This window comes from Nycticebus coucang, chromosome 16 (assembly GCF_027406575.1).
Source record: "Nycticebus coucang isolate mNycCou1 chromosome 16, mNycCou1.pri, whole genome shotgun sequence".
NCBI classification, from domain to species: Eukaryota; Metazoa; Chordata; class Mammalia; order Primates; family Lorisidae; genus Nycticebus; species Nycticebus coucang.
Window position 1 is genome coordinate 76,021,041 of NC_069795.1, and position 19,669 is coordinate 76,040,709.

Below are 19,669 nucleotides of genomic sequence, written 5' to 3' on the forward strand. Positions count from 1 at the left end.
TCACTCTGCAGAAAAAAGATGACTTCCCTCACCTCTCGTGACCCCTTCCCACATTCCAACTACACTAGTAAAAGACTTTTGAAACTGTATGGGAGGAAGCTGACTCCTGGTCAGACTCCATTCTGTTCTTTCTCTCTCTTTTTTTTGAGACCGAGTCTCACTTGGTCACCCTTGGTAGAGTGCTGTGGTGTCTTAGCTTACAGCAACCTCAAACTCTTGGGTTCAAGTGATCCTCTTGCCTCAGCCTCCCAAATAGCTGGGACTACAGGTGCCTGCCACAACGCCCAGCTATTTTTTAAAGACAGGGTCTCACTCTGGCTCAGGCTGGTCTCAAACGCTGTGAGCTCAGGCAATCCACCGCCTCAGCCTCCCAAGTGCTGGGATTACAGGCGTGAGTCACCAATGCCTGGCCTTGTTTTTTCTTCTAATAAAGCCTTTCTAATCCCTGGACTGGCCTCCTCTCCTTTTTATGGACTCTTCCCCCCCACCTGACTCTATTCTGGTACCTCTTACAAACTGGGTTCCCAGCCATGCGAGGCCAGTGATCAGACATACCTCCTATATCCCTCCCTCATCAGACTTTCTTCCCTGCAGAAGAAGCAGAATCAGCCCTTTGCAAAGACTTGCTCCACCCCTGATTTCAACCAACTGCCTAGTGCTGCTCTTCCCTTCTGAGGTTTTGACAAAACAACTGACCAGCATTCCTTCCTAGTAAGGGGCTGCTGACCACGGAGTGGTTCTGACCAGTCCATGGAAGGTTTGCAAGGAGTCCTCTGCTTCACCTTTGGAAGAAGGTTTCAGAAGGCTGAAAACTCCACCCTCAGATAGATAATGCTAACACTGTCATTTTTTGAAAATGGGACCCATGAAGCTCAATTGTGCAAGTTTCTCCTTTTTATAAATACTCTGACTCTTCCTGTGCTAATTAAATATGCATATTCAGCTATCCTGGCTGGGCATAAATTTCCATTCTCTTTATTTCCTCACTTGAAGTGCCTATTTTCAGCTTCTGCCTGAGGCTATGCTTCCCAGCCCACAAGACAGACACCAGCAGGCTGTAACCCTTTATAAGAAACAAAGCTCTCCTTTCCAAATTTGTGAACCTCCTCATTCTTGTGTTGACGGGCCTCTAGACCCTTCTCTAGCCGTGCCTGCTTCTGGGGATGGTGTTGCTCTGATACTACTTGGCTTTCTCACCACCTTGAATCATTGCTCAAATCTCACCTGCTCTTTTATACTGACCCTGCACTGCCCCCCCAACACACACACACCTACCAGCCCCCATGATTTCTCTTCCATGTCTTTTTTTTCTCCGTAATTTTTTTTTTTTGAGACAGAACCTCAAGCTGTCGCCCTGGGTAGAGTGCTGTGCCATTACAGCTCACAGCAACCTCCAACTCTTGGACTTAAAGCGATTCTCTTGCCTCAGCCTCCCAAGTAGCTGGGACTACAGGCGCCCGCCACAAAGCCTGGCTATTTTTTGGCTGCAGCCATCATTGTTGTTTGGCGGGCCTGGGCTGGATTCGAACCCGCCAGGTCAGGTGTATGTGGCTGGCACCTTAGCCGCTTGAGCCACAGGTGCTGAGCCTTTTCTCCATACTTTTTATCCTTATATAACTCATGTATTGTTTTATTGTTTGCTATCGTGCTTCTTTAGGAAGCTGGTTCCATGAGGGATCTCCTTTACTCAGTGATGTATTCCAAGGGCCTAGGACAGTGTTTGGCATACAGTAGGTGCTCCATACATGTTTGTTAAATTAATGAAACTAGCCTCCTATGCTCATTCAGGGTGAGAGCTAAGTTTAGCTGAACACACAGCCCAGGAACTTTCTGGATAGAGCATTATGGCTCCCAGGGTCTGCAGTTATGTGCCCAGGCTCAGAAATTCCCCCCAATACAAAAGAAGACAAAATTCAGCAAACCCAAGGAAGCTTTCAGCCAAATTTCCTTCCCAGGGGTTCCCCAATAGGCTGGAGTAGGGCTGTAGATCACTTAAATGATAAAGAGAAAAAAGAAATGAAATGGCAAGTCCCTGCATACCTCTGTCTATAGATTGTGTCCAGATCTGTGGACCCACCTGTTGCTGGAATGAGGAAGCCCCTCTCCCAGCTGGAGGGTGGGGAAAGGAGCTACATTCTCGCTGAGTGAGTCTCTTTTCCCTCTTCTCTATGGGTAAGCCTGACACTGGATCATGGCTACTAGACAGGGTCTGAGAGCATTCGGGTCCCTGCTGGGGCTTCTGCCTCTTCTCCCCATCTGACACCTTCTGGGGGATTCTATTGTCCCATTTAATAAAGTGAATAACTGGGGCTGAGTGGGAAGATGGAAGGAGGTCAGCCTACGGACTAGAGATGTCCTTGGAACTGGGGCTCAAAAGCCCTGGCCCCACATACTTGGTTGTGGCTTTTATGGACCCCTTTCAGCCTCTCCTGGGAGTCTTCCTCCCCTCAAGCCCTCCTTCCAGGCAATATAGCCCTTTATCCCAAAGCAGGGTAAAGTTCTAGAAGATAGTGTCACACACCCAACACAGAGCCCCAAACTGCAGGGCCAAGAGGACCTCGGAGCTCTTGTTTACCTGGGCCACTGTTAAGGACAGAGCAGGAAACAGAACCTGGACCTTCTGATCCAGTTTGAAAGTTCCTTCCAGCCCTGAGATTGTGTGATTCCCTGATATGGATCCAATTGACTTTCCTCTACCCCAGAGCTGCTTTCAACATGAAGCTCTTGCTCTGAAATTTCCAAGATACCTTATCTGGTCACTGGCTGTGACCATAACAGCTCATGTCCTTGGCACATGGAGGGAGTAAGATTCTTTTCTAAGGCACTTGGAAATATATTCAGTAGCTTCATTTCCTTCCTCGTGGCCCAATCCCTTAAGCTTCCCTAAGCCACTGCCCTCACACTTCCATCCTCCAGGCACAGACTGAGATGAGCTCCCTCCTGGGTCCCTCCTCCTGGGCCCCAGACTGAGACAGCTCACTTGTCCTTTCTCCTCTCCCAGCTTGTCCCTTCCCCATCCCTGTAACTTTTAGCCTGGTGGGGGGACATGGTCCTGGCGTTACAGGATGAAGAAGGTCCAGCCGCCTGTCACTGTCAGCCAATATGTACAGACAGGGATAGTTCCACCAAACTTCATTTGTCAGAAGGCCAGCAATTCTGGAGAATAGGGAGAGTACCCTCTCTAAGTCTGTTTTGTTCTCCCATTTCCAAAATCACAGTTTTATACATAAAAGTTCAAAGTAAAAATCATGTTAATCATTATCTTAAACACCAATAATCGGCATAACCCATTACCCATAATAATCAGCATATCCCTTGACCCAAAACAACAGTTCAATTCAAAAGTTAATCTCCTAAATCAGTGGTTCTCAACCTTCCTAATGCCATGGCCCTTTAATACGGTTCCTGTGGGTCGCGACCCACAGGTTGAGAACCACTGTCCTAAATTAGTTGCTCTAAACTACCCAAGATACACACTTTGCAGTTAAAGCTGAATTTACAAAACAGCAAAAATGGGAGACATGAGGTGAAGGTCAAGCAGGACCTAACTAGACCAGACCAGCTGTGTCATCCCAGCTCTAGCCTGAATGACTCCATCTAATTCTCACTACATATGCTCTCACTGCCTCTGACTGGCTGCAGAATCACAGGATGTTGAAGATGCAAGGAAGTTAGAAATTAGAGGCCTGCCCTACACTGGGTGGGTAAACTAATGCTTGAGGATAAGAGTGGATATTAAGGCTCCCATGCATTTATTGAGCACCTAAGATGGATTTTTGATGAGCACACACTATGTAGCTGGCACAGGTAAGAGCTTTACTATCTCATGCAATTCTTGCAACAGCAGTCTGCTACAGTAGGGATTATACCCATTTTACAGATCAGGAAATAGAGGTTCAGAAAAGTTCTCTAATTTTGCCTTAGGTCAGTGTTCTTCAACCTTTTTTTTTTATCTCACTGCACACTTGAACCTATAGTTAAACTTCTGTGGCACACTTAAATTATGTTGCTCAAAAAAGGAATGAAAAAAATAGGCTGGGCATAGTGGCTCAAACCTGTAATCCTAGCATTCTGAGAGGCTGAGGCAGGTGGATTGCCTGAGCTCACAGGTTCAAGACCATCCTGAGCCAGAGTGAGACCTTGTCTCTAAAAACATCCGGGTACACCTGTAGTCTCAGCTACTTGGGAAGCTGAGGCAAGAGAATCGCTTAAGCTCACAAGTCTGAGGTTGCTAGGAGGTGTAATGCAATGGCACTCTACGGAGAGTGACAAACTAGAACTCTGTCTCAAAAAAAAAAAAAAAGAAAGAAAAGAAAAGAAAAGAAAAACCATCTGGGTGTTGTGGTGCACACCTGTAATTCCATGTAATTCCAGCTACTCAGGAGGCTGAGCCAAGAGGACTGTATTAGCCCAACAGTTTGAGGTTGCTGTGAGCTATAACACCATGGCAAAGAGTTAGGGCAAAGAGTGAGATTTTGTCTCAAAAAAGAAAATAAAAAAATAAAAATAATAATTCCGGGCGGCGCCTGTGGCTCCGTGAGTAGGGCACTGGCCCCATATACCGAGGGTGATGGGTTCGAACCTGACCCTAGCCAAACTGCAACAAAAAATAGCTGGGCATTGTGGCGGGCACCTGTAGTCCCAGCTACTCCGGAGGCTGAGGCAAGAGAATTATCTAAGACCAAGAGCTGAAGGTTGCTGTGAGCTCTGATGCCACAGCACGCTACCAAGGGCAACAAAGTGAGACTCTGTCTCTAAAATTAATAATAATTTAATTAATGATCTTTTAAAGTTTTCTTGGAACAGCTAAGATCCTCTCATGCAGCACACTGGTTGAAAAGCACTGCCCTAGATCATATTGCTAGTCAGGTTTAGGATTAGGAATGAAACTCAGGTCCGATTTAAAGGCCAAAGCCCAGGTACGGGGGAGAGTGGTATGTGGGACAATGATGGTGAAATACCATCTCCCCTGGCTCCCCAAATACAAGCAAGAGGGGAGAATATCATTGTAGAAATGATTCCATATCCTCAAATCAAACTTCACTGGGCAAAGGGGCAGGAGGATTGCTTGCTGACAACCCCAACTTGTCAGTTCTCGGGCGGCACTTTGCATTTGTTGTCACCTGGCTGTACCCGGAAAACTACCCAGTCACACACCTAAGCAGGAGGCCTGCCCCTCCTCCCTGGCTCAAGGAAACAGGAAAAGGTGGCCCTGAGAGGCAGCAGTGAGCAGGTCTGAAGTGCAGCGGTGGCTTGGTAGCCTGCACCCCACTAGGATGGGCTCTCTCTGGGGTCTGGCTCTGCCCCTTCTCTTCTGCTGGGACACTGGCCTGTCTGGGAGCTCTGCAGGTGAGGAGACATGAGGGGCTGTAGGCATCTCCCCCGGCAGGGATCTGGGTGTGAGTTTCCGGATCTGTGGGTGAGGGTAGGTTCTCTTGGGTTAATTGTAGTTAACTATAATTTTACATACGAAGTGTCAGTATTGTTGATAAAAGTGTGCAAGTGATAGTGTGTGTCAGCTTAAGCATGAAGGACACCGCAGTACCCACAAACGAACAATGATGTTGTCATCGCTCTGAGTTTGCCTTTACGTATTTGGGGTTGGGAAGGAGGCAGGGAAGGGTCAGCTGGTGATAATTCTGCCTAAAGCTGAAGAATGTGGCTTAACAAGATTCTGAGTCCTCTGAGTTTAGTATCTAGCATGGATTTTCTTCAAAGTACAGGTTTTTTTTTTTTTTTTTTTTTTGAGACAGTGTCTCATGGTGTCACCCTTGGTAGAGTGCCATGATGTTACAGCTCACAGCAACCTCAAACCCTTGGGCTCAAGTGATTCTCTTGCCTAAGCCTCCCAAGTAGCTGGGACTACAGGTGCCCGGCACACTGCCTGGCTATTTTTTGGTTGCAGTTGTCATTACTGTTTAGAAGGCCCAAGCTGGGCTGGAACCCACCAACCTTGGTGTATGTGAGTGGCGCCCTAGCCGCTGAGCTACGGGCACTGCCTTTTGTTTTTTTTTTTTGAGATAGTCTCACTATGCAAAAAGTCTCCCACAAACTGCTTGGGAAGGGTAGACATTGAGAGGGCTTTTATGAAAAAGAACAAACACTGTTCTGTCAGTAGTAGAAACTGTGCCAAACTTGTCACATATATTTTTAAAAAATAGATAATTTTTTAGAGCAGTTTTAGGTTCAAAGCAAAATAGAATGCAGAGTTCCCATGGATCTCCTATTCCTACCACATACAGCCTCCCACTGTCAGCATCCTCACCAGAGCTGTACATTAGCTACAATTTATGAACCTACACCGGTACATCACCATATGTTATCTTTCTGTTTTTTTTTGAGACTAAGTCTCACTCTGTTGCCCTGGGTGGAATGCTGTGGCATCCCAGCTCACAGCAACCTCAAATTCTTGGGCTCAAGTGATCCTCTTGTCTCAGCCTCTGGAGGAACTGAGATTACAGGTGCCCACCACAGTGCCCCGCTACTTTTTTCTATTTGTAGAGACAGGGTCTCGCTCGTGCTCAGGCTGGTTTTTCAATCTTCATAATAGCCCCAGGAGATAAGCACTATTCTTACCACCTGCACCTCCCGCCCTTTACAGGCGGGGAGATGGAGCTTTACTGGGATTAAGCAACTCATTTCAGAGGGAGGATTCAGCGCCATACACGCCTAATCGCTGGCCCATACTGCCTCCCACATGTGCTCACAGTCCACCAGGTTTGCACTGCACATTTTCCATTAAATTTAATTTAATCCCCACAACCCCATGAAATAGGTACTCCTAGCTTCATTTTGCAGATAAGAAAATTGAGGCTTGGAACTGAGAAATTTGGCTAGGGTCTGCAAGCAGCAGAGCGAGCCACAGGAGGGGCACTAAAACCAGAATCTGAAGTCCACACGCTCTCCTCTCCCCACACTGGAGGGGGGCTGGCACAGCTGCAGTGTCCCAGGGCTGTTGAGGTGAGCTATGCTCTATTTGAGAAGACCCCTGGCATGCAGAAGCCTTGGGAGGGCAGTTGTGAGAGCCCCTCCAGGTTGAGGAGGCTACAGGCTTAGGGAGTATGAGGAGGTTTCATAGCAGAAATGACACCACAAGGCTCCTGGAAAAGAAGGAAAATGCATCGTATCAAAAGAGGTCGGGGGAGACTCTGAGAGAGCCGCTATGTGGGTTTCAGGCTGTGTGGGCCGAGGCAGAAAGGCTCTGCTTCCACTCCCACTCTGTGGGGACAGACTAAGAAGGCTGAAAGGGCTCAGGCCTTGAAGTGGAGAGAAGGAAGAGTATTCTGAAGGAGCCCACGATGGTATGAAAGCGTGTGTGTGTGTGTGTGTGTGTGTGTGTATGAGGACCAGGTGTGTATGCCACATCCTACCTAAAGTGCATGGGTGGGGCAGCTTGCAATTCTCACTGCAGTAAAGTAGCCGAGTGCCTTTAAGGGGCTCCTTGGGGAGGGCACACGCCTTAATAACCTCTTGGCATGCCTTTGGAATATAAGAGCTCTCCCATTCACCTTCTCCTTTGGTCCTTACCACTTTGGTGGGTATTGTGACCCTGTTTTCCTAGGTGAGGACATGGACGCTGGGAGAGGCCTGGTGGCTGGCCTGGCTAGTAGGAGGCAGAGGAGGATTTGAACCAGTAGGTCATCTGCCACCAGAGCTGGGGGTGGGCAGCAGAATTAGAGCTGCCACCTGGCCTCGTGACTCCTGTCCCATGATTCAGCAGGGTCCACAGGAGGATGAGCTGAGGACTGGGGCCCATCCTGACAGCCTGGGGTCCTGACCCTATTTGGGGTCTGTGGGCTACTTTGGAGATGGCAGAGCTCAGTAGGGACCATCTCAAATCATCAGAAGTCCAAAATGGGGACTCGTTTTTCAATCCTTTTCCTTTTCAAAGGTGGATGTGGGTTACCACATCCGGTTAAATTTGAATTTCAGGTAATGAAGTTTTTAAAATGCATGTATCAAGTATTGCATGAGAAATATTCATAATAAAAAATCACTCATTGTTTATCTGAAAGGTGAATTTAAATTTAACTGGGTGTTCTGTATTTTTATTTGCACATCAGACCACCCTCTTCTGTAAGAGGTTCCTTGGCCTATTCACAGAGAGAGCCCTACCTCCCTGCAGACAAGAAGCACCCTCTGTGAAGCCATAAAAGATCCTGCTGTCGCCTTCTGGGCCCTCCACACATTCTGCCTTGGTGGCCAGTCCAGTGAGCAGGCTTGGGGCAGCCTCCCTCAAATGTTAGATTTTGCCTCACCTGGCTCCTGTTACATGTAGAGGGTGCCTGGTCCCCAATTTCTGTGGTCCCAGGTTTCCATCCCTGTGGCTCTTAGACCTACAGTCACAGAGGTCTGGACAGGGCTGGGAAGTCTCTCCTTTCCCCTGTTGGGGCCCTGAGGCCTCTGCCCACTCCCCTCGCTTTGGCAGCAGCACCACCAAACTGTCTCTGGAGGTTGCTCTTCCCCAATCCTCCCAGCTACCTCTAAAAACAAAACCATAGGCCTTTCTTGTATTTTAAGAGTTTTTATAACTGTAGAGAAATATTTGTTAGATGAGAAAAGAATTCATGGGAGAATGACAAGGATTCTTTCAGAAAGTTATGAGATTTCCTGGTCTCTGTGGTTCCTGGCTCACCTAGGTTTCTGGACTTCGAGTTTCTTTGCTCACCCTTGAAGGTGGATTCTGGCCCCACACATTCCCTTTGAAGGTCACAGACCAATAATCAGCTAGACTGTGGAGCTTTCTGGGCTCAAGTGGGTTGTCAGGGGTCAGAGGACACCAGTCAGGGCAACCCGAGTCCTGTGCTTACCATGTGGGACTGGGCTTCTCAGAACTGCCTTCTTTTTCCTTGTTTAAATAGATAAAAAATGGGGTAACAGCACCTCCCCCTCCCCACCCTCTGCCCAGATCATAAACTTAAGAGCTGTGGCATCCATCCAAGCTCACAAATTCGGTTTTACCCAACACAGGCCCACACACTGGCAGACCAGATACCTGGGTGACAGCAGATGACATAGAAGTGCCTACAGTGACTGCAGGGCCCAGGGTAAGCTCAGAGGAACCCTTTCAGACCCCTGACCTCACTAAGACCCCCTTTTCTTTGGAAACTCAAACTCTGAACACCAAGACTTTTTCTAGGTTCTTAATCCCAGACAGCATCATTCCAGAAGCAGGGACCAGGGAAAGCAAGACTGTGTCCCCTGCAACAGAGACCACGACCATCACAAAAATAACTCCTCCCAAGTTCATGGTTGTGATCACTGCTCCTATGGAGATGTCAGCCACAAGTGGCAGCTCTGAGGGAACTGGGATGACCACAGTTCAGAGTGTCACAGGCAGTGACCCTGTGGAAGCCATCTTTGATACCCTTTGTACCAACGACAGCTCTGAAGAGGCAAAGAGGGTCACAGTTAACATCTTGACATTGGCTCACACCTCCAGAGAAGCTGAGGGCTTATCCTCAGAGAGCAGCTCCTCCTCCGACAGCTCAGGTCCAGTGCTCTCCACCTCACAAGCCCTGGCACCAGCTAAAGGCTTGGTTACCTACACCATCACCCACATTGAGGTTACCAACTGCACTGTTACAGAAATAGAAACAATAGCCACCATCTCTGGGATCTCAGACATAGGTCATAGCCCCCCAGAAGGGGCTAAGGCCTTGTCCACCTCTGATATATCAGCTTTGCTAGACTCCACCGAGGTAAAATCATACATCACCAAGTCTACAACCTCTGCTGAGACCTTGTCAACAGTCAGTGCCACTGAGTCAGCCGCACCTGATGCCACTATTGGGACCCCACCTCTTACCAGTGGCACCACAGAAAGAGAAACAACAGCAGACAAGGCCACTTCCCTCACTGGAACTTTGGTGACAGTTAGCATGGACCCCTTGGGAGAAACCTCAGCCCTCTCTTTAGAGACACCAAGCCACATCGAAGTCTCAGAAGCAGTCACAGTCCCCACAGAGGCTTGGTCAACAGTGGGCAAAGTGACTTCCTCTTCTGGGTCCTCAGCTTCAGTCTACAGCCCATCAGAAATAGCCACCATCAAGAGTTCCACTCCTGCAGAGATGCCTGTCACAGACAGTACAACCAATGGGCTCCTTCCCACCAGTAGGAGCCCTCTTCCTTCTATATGTCTGGCCACAGGTAGCAGCAGCCAAAGAACAAACATTGCCTCAGCCAAGGTCACAACCTCAGCAAAGACCACGGAAAAGCCCCCAACAGCCACAGCCACCAGTGCTCAGGTACAGCGTAACACAACAGTCCTAGCAAGTAAGTGGCTGCTGCACGTGTGATCCTTGGGGATTTATGATTTGGGGTTTCCAGGATGTCTGTAGTCATATGTTCTTACATGCTCCAGGATTGGGGATGGAGTGGGGTCTAGGAGCCTGTTCTGAGCCTTCTCTCTGATGCTGCCTCTTCACGATCTTCTGTGCTTCTTGCCAAAATCAGTAATAAGCAGAGCTGAGTATTGTAAGGAAAGAGTGCAGAACTGAAAGTCTGGAGAAATGGTTTGAGATCTTGGCTCTCCATTAATAACCTGAGTGACCTTGGACAAGTTCCCCCTCTTCCTCTCGGAGAGTGGTTCTCAACGTTCCTAATGTCGCGACCCTTTAATACAATTCCTGTGGTTTGCGACCCACAGGTTGAGAACTGCTGCTCTGGAGCCTCAGTTTCTCCACTTGTAGTGGGAGACGGTGGGGATGAATGCTGAAGTCCTCTCCAGCTCTGATCTTCTGTGAAGTTAACTGTTGAGTAACAACCATGCTTAAGGCAAGCCTCCAATTTTATTTAAAAGACCTGGCCCTGGTGCCCTGGAAACTTCTCTTCCAGCCATAGCCACACAGAGGCCAGCATGTGAGCATCTGACCCACGTTGCTGCTCTCCTAGCAGTTGAGACACCATGAAAGTGGAACTCATTCACTTAACCAGTCTTGTATCGGTGGATGTTTAAGTTGCTTTCAGGACTTGGTTATGACAAACATTGCTGCAGCAAATAGTCTATTTCCCTTGTGTGTTACTTTCTATGGGATAGATAAATTTCTAGAAGTGAAATTGCTAAATCAATTCTAATAGTATTGGTGACGGGAAGAAATGACTACAAGGTGGCAGGCAAAGGTGAGCAGATTAGGGCTCAGTGACAACTTTCTTGCAGAGGTGATAAGCCAGGAAGGCTAGACCGAAGACATTTTCAACACCCCCTGCCCCTCAACGTAAGGCTCTAAGAATGGGCTGAAGGAGTCCCCTCGGAGAGCCGGTCTCTCTCCAACATTCTCCCTGGTTGGGCCCTTTCCCACCAGCTCCATCCAGGACCTCCAGGCCTTCAGAACATTCTGGACCCATTTCCATTCTCCTTCCTCACACTACCATTTTGACTTCTCCAAATGTGAGCGATGCCTTAAGCCACCATTTCTTTCACTTTTGTTGGGAGGACACTCCAGTGGACCTAATTATCCCAGAGAGGGCATCCCCCTTCTTAGTTATGAGTAAACGTCAGGCCTGTGTCAAAGCAGACACGTTTACACATGAGAAATTGCACTTTACACTGCAGAAGTTGCAAAGGCCAGGTAGCAGGAAGTACGTCTTGACACCCAAGCTGACTTGACCGTATTTTCATCTTCCTATTGTTCTCAACTTGTAGATGGAGATGGAGGCTTCCTCCTCCTGCAGCTGAGTGTGGCCTCCCCCGAAGACCTCACTGACCCCAGAGTGGCAGAGAGGTTCATGTGGCAGGTGAGTGGGCACGTTCTGGACCAGCAGAGTAGAGGAAAGTGCGAGGTTCTCGGGGTGTGGGGTGTAGGGGGAGGTGTGCAGAATGCAGAAGAGCAACTACTACAGGTGAGGGAAGCCTTGTTTCTTATGGAGGGTTAGGAGCTGAATTTTAGGATCCCCGCTTAACTTGCTGCTGCCTGGCTTCTTTGATTTCTTCATTCCCCTTCTCTGCAGTGTAAACAAGTTCTTCTCCTGAGCCCCAATTTCTTTAGGTCCTAGGAAACTCTGGCCTTCTGACCCCTGAGGAGAAGATCAGTGATATTGATGGGCAGATAGACAGTACTCTTGGTTGCAAGTGGAAGAAACCTGAGTCATAGTCATTTACATGAAATGAGAAATCTAGAAGTGCCTTTCCAGCTTCAGTCATTGCTGGATCCAGCAGCTCAGAAACAATCATGGGGGTTTCCTCTTTCTCTTAGCTCTGCCCCCTTCTTTCTCCATATGTACAGAAAGGTGACTGTGATAGCCCTAGATTCATAAGGCATGTCCCTTTCTCAAAATGTGTGTATCAGACAAGTCCTTCTGACTTGTCTCATTGGCCTTCAAGGGCCACCATGACTGACAGTCAAATCAAGACCACATAGGATGGGAAGGACGGACCCCAGAGGAAATAGAGATGGTAGGCAGAAAAACAACAACTATAGATAAATGCTCTAGATTTATCTAGATTAGGAGATAGTTGTACCACAACTTGGAATATCCTCCTAAAACTAGGATCACTGGGCAGAACTTCCAATGGTGAAATTCTGGGGACAGGGCTTTTGGGAATGGTGCAACTTATTAGAAGGTTAGACTAGGTCAGCACAGCACAGACTTCATGGACCCCCCTTTCTGAGGTATAGGTCCCCCGCTCTACAAAGTAGGAGATGGAATAGGATGTGGTGGGAAGTGTCTAAGCTCCACTCACAGGCTGACCAGCAAAAATGGGCCCAGTGCACAGTCGAATGTGAATTGCCCCTTGAAGGGCAGCGCCTGTGGCTCAAGGAGTAGGGTGCCAGTCCCATATGCTGGAGGTGGCAGGTTCAAACCTAGCCCCGGCCAAAAACCACACACACACACAAAAAAGTGAATTGGCCCTTGAGCAGTGCCCCTGCCAACACCTCAAGCTTGCATCTGGCACTTTTCACAGTCAATGGGTGCCACACAGCTTACCTGTGGCTCAAGCCAGGTGTCACTGCTTGTAAGGATAAGCCTGGCAGAGGTGCTGGCTGGGGGTCAAGGGCCAGGGGTAGAGTCCACAACAAAGTTGGACAGATGAGATGCCTACCCTCAGCAGACGGAAGCAGGATATAGCCAGTGCAAGTGGGATCCTTTGTTGCAGGCAAAAGAAAACCACTTGCTGTCATAAGTAAAAGGGGCATGCATCAGCAGGGTCCCACGGTACACAGAATTGAAGGAACGCCAGAGGAGCAGGCTTGAAAAATAAGCAGGAGGAATTCAGGGGGCCCTGGGGACTGGGCAGTGGGAATGTTCTGGTTGGAACCTGTGGATGCTGCCACAGCCAATGTGCATCATGCTGCCTGAATGCACGGTTGCATTTCAGTTCTCAGTGCCTTTTTTGTCACTGGGTCACCTGTTCCAAAATCCTGAGTGGGAACATATGATAGGCTAAGCTTAGCTTTTGTGCCCATATCTCCCCTCCAGGGGACGGGAAGAGGGAATATCTGGATCCTTGCAGCTCTCTTAGGGGTAGGGAGGCCTGTGAGGATTCCTCAAAATGGGGATTTCTCAGTCCCAGCTACTTGGGAGGCTGAGGCAAGAGAATCGCTTAAGCCCAGGAGTTGGAGGTTGCCGTGAGCTGTATGACGCCACGGCACTCTACCAAGGGCGATAAAGTGAGACTCTGTCTCTACAAAAAAAGAAGAAAAAAAGAAGAAATGGGGATTTCTCTAAACATGACATAGGGAATTGATGTGGGACAGGCAAGTAAATGACAAATGCCCTTTGCACAAAGTAGCAAGTATGCATCTTAGTTGAAGAGGGAAGCCAGGGTCAAATGTCAGATCTGAACCACCAAACTGGAAGCTATTTCAGGAATCAGAAAAAAAACAGGGAGATTGGGTGGCGCCTGTGACTCATTGAGTAGGGCGCCAGCCCCATATACCGAGGGTAGCGGGTTCAAACCTGGCCTCTGCCAAACTGCAACCAAAAAATAGCTGGGCGTTGTGGCAGGCGCCTGTAGTCCCAGCTACTCGGGAGGCTGAGGCAAGAGAATAACGTAAGCCCAAGAGTTAGAGGTTGCTGTGAGCCGTGTGACATCATGGCACTCTACCCGAGGGCGGTACAGTGAGACTCTGTCTCCACAAAAAAAAAAAAAAAAACAGGGAGATCAGGAGTGGGCTGGGCTGTTGAGGTGCAGGTGCCAGGCTGTGGGGGTGTGGGTGTCATTTCTTACTGGGGGCCACCACTGGGGTAGGGCTTAGGAGTCAAACAATGACGTTTGGAGCAAGATAGATCTGGGTGTGAATTCTAATTTCTAACTGCGATCTTGGGTGAGTTACTCCATGTAGTATGAGAATGAGAATACCTGCTTCGTAAGGTTTCTGCAGGGTTTAAATGACGGTATGTGGAGGCTCAGGAAGTGCTGCTGTCCTCCTCGTGTGTTCTGTCCATCCCACTGTCCTTCCTGATGGAAATACCACCTGGCTCCCTCTCTCCAGCTTCGACGTAACCTGCACGCCCACCTGCCTCCCATCCGAGTCTCCTTACTGCGCGTCAGGAGGGTCTAAAGGAATATCAGCTGCTTCCAGGCAGGTCTCATCTGCTGAAAGAGCGACAGTGCTGCCTGGGCCCGACCAACAGGCGGGAGCCACATTACCATGCTGAGAGGTACCTGGCAGAGTCCCAGGAAGGGCAGCTGGCTCAAGCTCCCTACCCCAGATGTGGCAATAGGACCCTGTCTCACGTATGCCTGAGTGAGTGTGTGTGAGGAGGGGGTCTTCCCCTGTTCCCAAAAGTGTCCGTGGACTTCCTTGGACTTCCTTGGCACACGGGCTGTCTTCCAGTAAAGGCAGCCCTAGCCAGCCATCTGTGTGCTCCCAACCTTGTGTCCTCAGTGTGGCCCACAGGGTGTCTTTTGACCTGTATGCTTTCAACATTTCTATAGGGATTTTGTGTATCCATAAGGCTACCACCCTCCGTCCCACTCCCCCGTTCTTGGTTTGGATGTTGGTGATGGCACCCACTGAGGCCAGCCTCAGAGCATGTTGAACACTGAGCTCCTTCAGTACAGGACCGTGTTCGTCTTCTCAGTATCCTCAGAGCCTGGCGAGCACCTGGCTGAGGTAGGATCACAGAGAATATTTGCTGAGTTGACTTGAATTTCAAGCTCTGGATGTAAACAGATTTCAAAGGAAGTCTGCCATTGTCAATGATTCCTTCCATAACTCTTAACTCACATGTTATTGTTTTAATTAAACAAGCTTTGTTGGTTTTTTTCTATTGTAAAACTTGCTTATGATTTTAAAATTTTGAAAAATTCAAAAAGACCAAGCGAAAAAAGAAGTGGGAAGAAGAAGGAAACAGAAAGAAAGACATCTTAAAAATTCTCTAGTGCTGAGAATAGTGCCTAGCACATAAAGGGTGCTCAGTGAATATTTTAAATGAATGAAGAAAATAATGAAACAATGTTGATGTTTCTCTGAATAAGGGAGGTAAGAATATTCAACTGACTCCCTTCTATTTCCAGAGAGGGGAAGAATGAGTTTCATAAAGTAGTTTGGATAAAAACAACTCAAACATTCCTCCTGACACGCCCACTGCAGACAGAGACTATGCCTTGTGGGGTGGGGACTCAAAGATGTCTCTTCCTACAACGTTAGAGTTAGTAGGGAAAGTCAAACATCTACAAAACTAACAAACTGAAAGAGCTTATTTACACTACATACAGCAAAAACAGAATCCCCTTAACACACAAAGAACTCTTACCAGGCAATAAAAAGACAAACACACCAGCAGAAAAATGGATAGACGTTAACAGGCAATTCACAAAAGGAAGCATACAATTGTCCTCCCCCACCACAATGAAAAAGAAAGCTCAACTTCACTAGCAAAAAAACATAATTCAGTATAGCAAGAGAATACTTATTGTGTGTCAAATAGGTAAAGATTCATAAAAATTATAATATCTGTACTGATCTGTGCAGGGTGCTGGGGAAAAGGGCATTCTTAAATACTACCAGTGTGAATGAAGTTGGTTCAGTCTTCCTGGAGGACAATTTGACTATGTCTCTAAAGCCTTAAAAATGTGCTCGGGAGGCTGAGGCAAGAGAATCGCGTAAGCCCAAGAGTTAGAGGTTGCTGTGAGCCATGTGACGCCACGGCACTCTACCCGAGGGCGGTACAGTGAGACTCTGTCTCTACAAAAAAAAAAAAGTGCCTAACGTTAAGCCAGCAATTTTGTTCCTGGTTTATTTAAAGAAATAGTCAAGACTCTGCAGAATTGTTTATAACACTCAATAAAAGAAAAAGACAAATAACCTAAGATATCCCAATGTAACAGTTTGATTAATATAGTGTTATTTTATACAAACCATAGAAGTGTTATTAAGATGGAAAGAAGTTTGTAAAATATTGTTTTGTCTTCTCATTTTTTAAAAAATCGTTTCCATCCTTTTTTTTTAATTTTTTTGATACAGAGTCTCACTCTGGTGTCCAGGCTGGAGTATAGCAGCATTAGCCTCCCTCACACAACCTCAAATTCCTGGGTTCAATTCCTGCTCCAGCTTCCCACGTAGGTGGGACTACCAAGTGATCCACCTGCTTCAGCTTCCCACGTAGGTGGGACTACATGTGCCTGCCACAATGCCTGGCTAATTTTTTCTATTTCTAGTAGAGACTGGGTCTTGCTCTTGCTCCAGGTGGCCTTTAGCTCCTGAGCTCAAGGGATCCTCCTGCCTTGGCGTCCCAGAGTACTAGGATTACAGCCACCATGCCTAGGCACCCCCCCTTTTTTTTTGTTTTATTTCAGACTGCCTTTCACACTATCTCCAGAGCTTTCTTCTCTAAAATCAAAGCGATTCCTGTTCCTACCTACAGGATAAAACCTCAGCATGTATACAAGGCCTCTGCCAACATCCTCGATCCCAGGTCCTTTGCTCCCATCTCTGGCTTCCTATGCCTCTTCCATAGAGAGCTTCTTACTAACCCCGCTCACTCCAGCTTTGCCCCAGGGTGTCTGCACACCATGATTCTTCCCTTGTTGATTCTTAGAAGCCCAGTTTAGATGGCACCTCTTCATGACTTTGTCAGATCCCCTACAAAGGGACTAATTTCTTAATCTCTTTATGTGCTATATTATAATTTATTTACACATCTTTTAAACTGTATGTGCTTTAGGACAGGAACCAGTGTTCATCTCTGTAGTCACAGAACCCGGCAGGGAGCCCTACACATGAGAGTACCCACTTGTTTGCTGAACAACTGAGGTACGTGATGGGCCGTGTGAACAGAGAGCCCTGAGAGAGGGACGCTGAACTCTGAGAGTTTAAAAAATGGCATTCAGTGTTGAAGTCAAACAGAATGGAAATCTGCTGATATAAATGTTATGAAGCTGCACTACAGTTAGACATGAATGGAGAACAGCTTGCATAAACGTTAATAACACCACATAATATAAACCCAGTTCTTAGTTTTTCTTTTCTTGCTTTGTACTTCTTCAGATTGGTGATATCTACACATCTTAATTTCTATGTATAAGGACATACGTGTACATACAATGCTGATTGCTGTTTTGATCAGAAGTAAAAAGAAACTTGTGAAATTTGACTGTTCAAAACAAAATTGTAAAATATGAGATAAACCAATGATAAGCATTTGGGAATTAAAGTGTGTAATTATGATTGCATGAGAGAGGAGAGAAGAAAGAAAAAGAGAGAGAATGGGGTATGTGTGTGTGAGAGAGAGTTCTACCAGAGATCATCAATGTTAGCAGAATTAGGCAGGCACGGTGGCTCAGACCTGTAATCCTGCACTCTGGGAGGCCAAGGCAGGATTGCTTAGCTCAGGAGTTTGAAACCAGCCTGAGCAAGAGCGAGACCCTGTCCCTATTAAAAAATAGCCCGGCATTGTGGTAGGTGCTTATAGTCTCAGCTACTCAGGAGGCTGGGGCAGGAAGATTGGTTGAACCCAGAGTTTGAGGTTGGCTGTGAGCTAAGCTGATGCCATGACACTCTAGCCTGGGGCAACAGAGTGAGATACTGCATCGAAAGAAAAAAAAATTTTAGCAGTTACCAAACCAGCAAGAACCAGAAGTACCTGGAGAAAATTCTCCAGTTATGTAAGATTCTAAAGCTGTGTATATAGGAAGTGACGTGCCTCATACTTCATAAGAGCCAATGCAAGTGTGCACCTAAACAAGATGCCTATCTAAAGTCACCTGTGACCCAGCGTGAACTCTGAGAAGGCAAAAACCCAGAGCCACGATGAGGACAACAGGAGTGGAACTATTCTAACCAGACTCTTCATCCGAAGCTTCAGCCACAGCCAGTCCTTCCCTCCTCCTGGGTAAACAGGAATGGCCTGTTTTGTTTTCACCAGTTCGTGAAAAGCAGTGAATGGTAACAAATTCTGTGGGTGTGCTGCACATTTAAATGAATGGGCATCACAGCTCACAGCAACCTCACACTCTAAGGCTTAAGCAATTCTCTTGCCTCAGCCTCCCAAGTAGCTGGGACTATAGGCGCCCACCTTTTTTGTTTGTTTGTAGTTGTCATTGTTGTTTAGCTGGCCTAGGCTGGGTTCAAACCCATAAACCTCCTTGTATGTGCTGGGCGAAGTAACCACTGTGCTGTGGGCGCCGAGCCAGTCCATAGTTTTCTTAAGATTACTTTGTCTAGTTTTAGTATTAGAGGAATGACTTAGGAAGTATTTCCTCTGCTTCTGTCTTCTGGAAAAGATTATAGAGAATTGGTATGATTTAGTCCTTAAATGTTTGGTAAAATTCACCAGTGAATTCATCTGTGTGCTTAATTCTTGATAAATGAGTTCTGTGACTATAATTTTATATGGAGACATGATTACACCTTGGGGCCTGTGAGGGCAAAACTATATATATAGGGGAGTGGCTTCACCTGCTGGGGAGAAGTCATTCTTTATGCAAACTGGACAGTTGAGATCTCTTCAGAATTAAGATCATGTTTTTCTGGAAGCCTCCTCCCATACAATTTATTACCCACGGGAGTGAGCCTGAGCACAGAGTTTGTTTCATGTGACTTCCTTTTGGACCTTTTGGACAGACTTGATTTGATCAGAATAGACAACTGACATAAATTATGCCAATAAGATTTCCTTTTCAGGGATTTGGTTAGGACGACTAGGCAGGTATCTAGTTTCTGCATGGAATTGGAATTGAGGAACTCTAGACACAGAAGTTACGGATCAATCGTTGGAATTGTTACATTAGTTAATTATGAAAGTTCTGCCTCCTCTGAGAGAATGATGATGTGGAAGCTGGTCAGGTGCTGTGAGTAAGTGGAGACAGAGTGGGGCTGAGGGATTGTAGGGTGGAGAAACTCAGAAGACTCCAGCTGGGGTCTAGGAAAGGACAGAACAAGTGTATTAGGGATTAAGTGCCCCAATATAAAGATGGGGTGGAGGGCAGGCTTCTTGAGATTGTTCTGGAAAGGGAACTGAAATGACTTAATCCCTTTTCTAGAGAACTCAAGCAGTGGGGACAGCAATTAGACAGAAAAATATGCTGTGTGTTTATTCTTTTGCCATTTTTCTGAAAATGATAGGCAGATATCAGCAAAACAGGGAGGGGTCCCAGGACAGAGAGTCTGGGATACTCCGTTTAGTGGTATCTCTGTCAGTCTTAGAGGGCCAGGCTTTAGCCAGTGTTGGGGTAGGCGATGGAGAAAGGGACGAGGAGTGTGAAGCCAGGTCCCAGTCAGAA

At 47.2% G+C, this 19,669-nt stretch overlaps 1 protein-coding gene across 1 annotated transcript; it reads left to right on the plus strand.

Annotated features, from left to right (window-relative positions):
* The first annotated feature begins 5,156 nt into the window (after positions 1-5,156).
* Positions 5,157-18,368, plus strand: MUC20 (mucin 20, cell surface associated). The gene is made up of 4 exons (XM_053565851.1): positions 5,157-5,349; positions 8,971-10,275; positions 11,645-11,736; positions 14,436-18,368. The coding sequence occupies exons 1-4, from the start codon at positions 5,277-5,279 to the stop codon at positions 14,502-14,504; spliced, it is 1,539 nt and encodes a 512-aa protein (XP_053421826.1). The 5' UTR covers positions 5,157-5,276; the 3' UTR covers positions 14,505-18,368.
* The last annotated feature ends 1,301 nt before the right edge of the window (positions 18,369-19,669 follow it).

Bases quoted from the DNA above. Each gene is read 5' to 3' on its own strand.
- MUC20 (XM_053565851.1), top strand. From the start codon at position 5,277: ATGGGCTCTCTCTGGGGTCTGGCTCTGCCCCTTCTCTTCTGCTGGGAC. The intron at 5,350-8,970 runs GTGAGGAGACAT...TACCCAACACAG, and splicing joins CCTGTCTGGGAGCTCTGCAG to GCCCACACACTGGCAGACCA. The intron at 10,276-11,644 runs GTAAGTGGCTGC...CTCAACTTGTAG, and splicing joins TAACACAACAGTCCTAGCAA to ATGGAGATGGAGGCTTCCTC.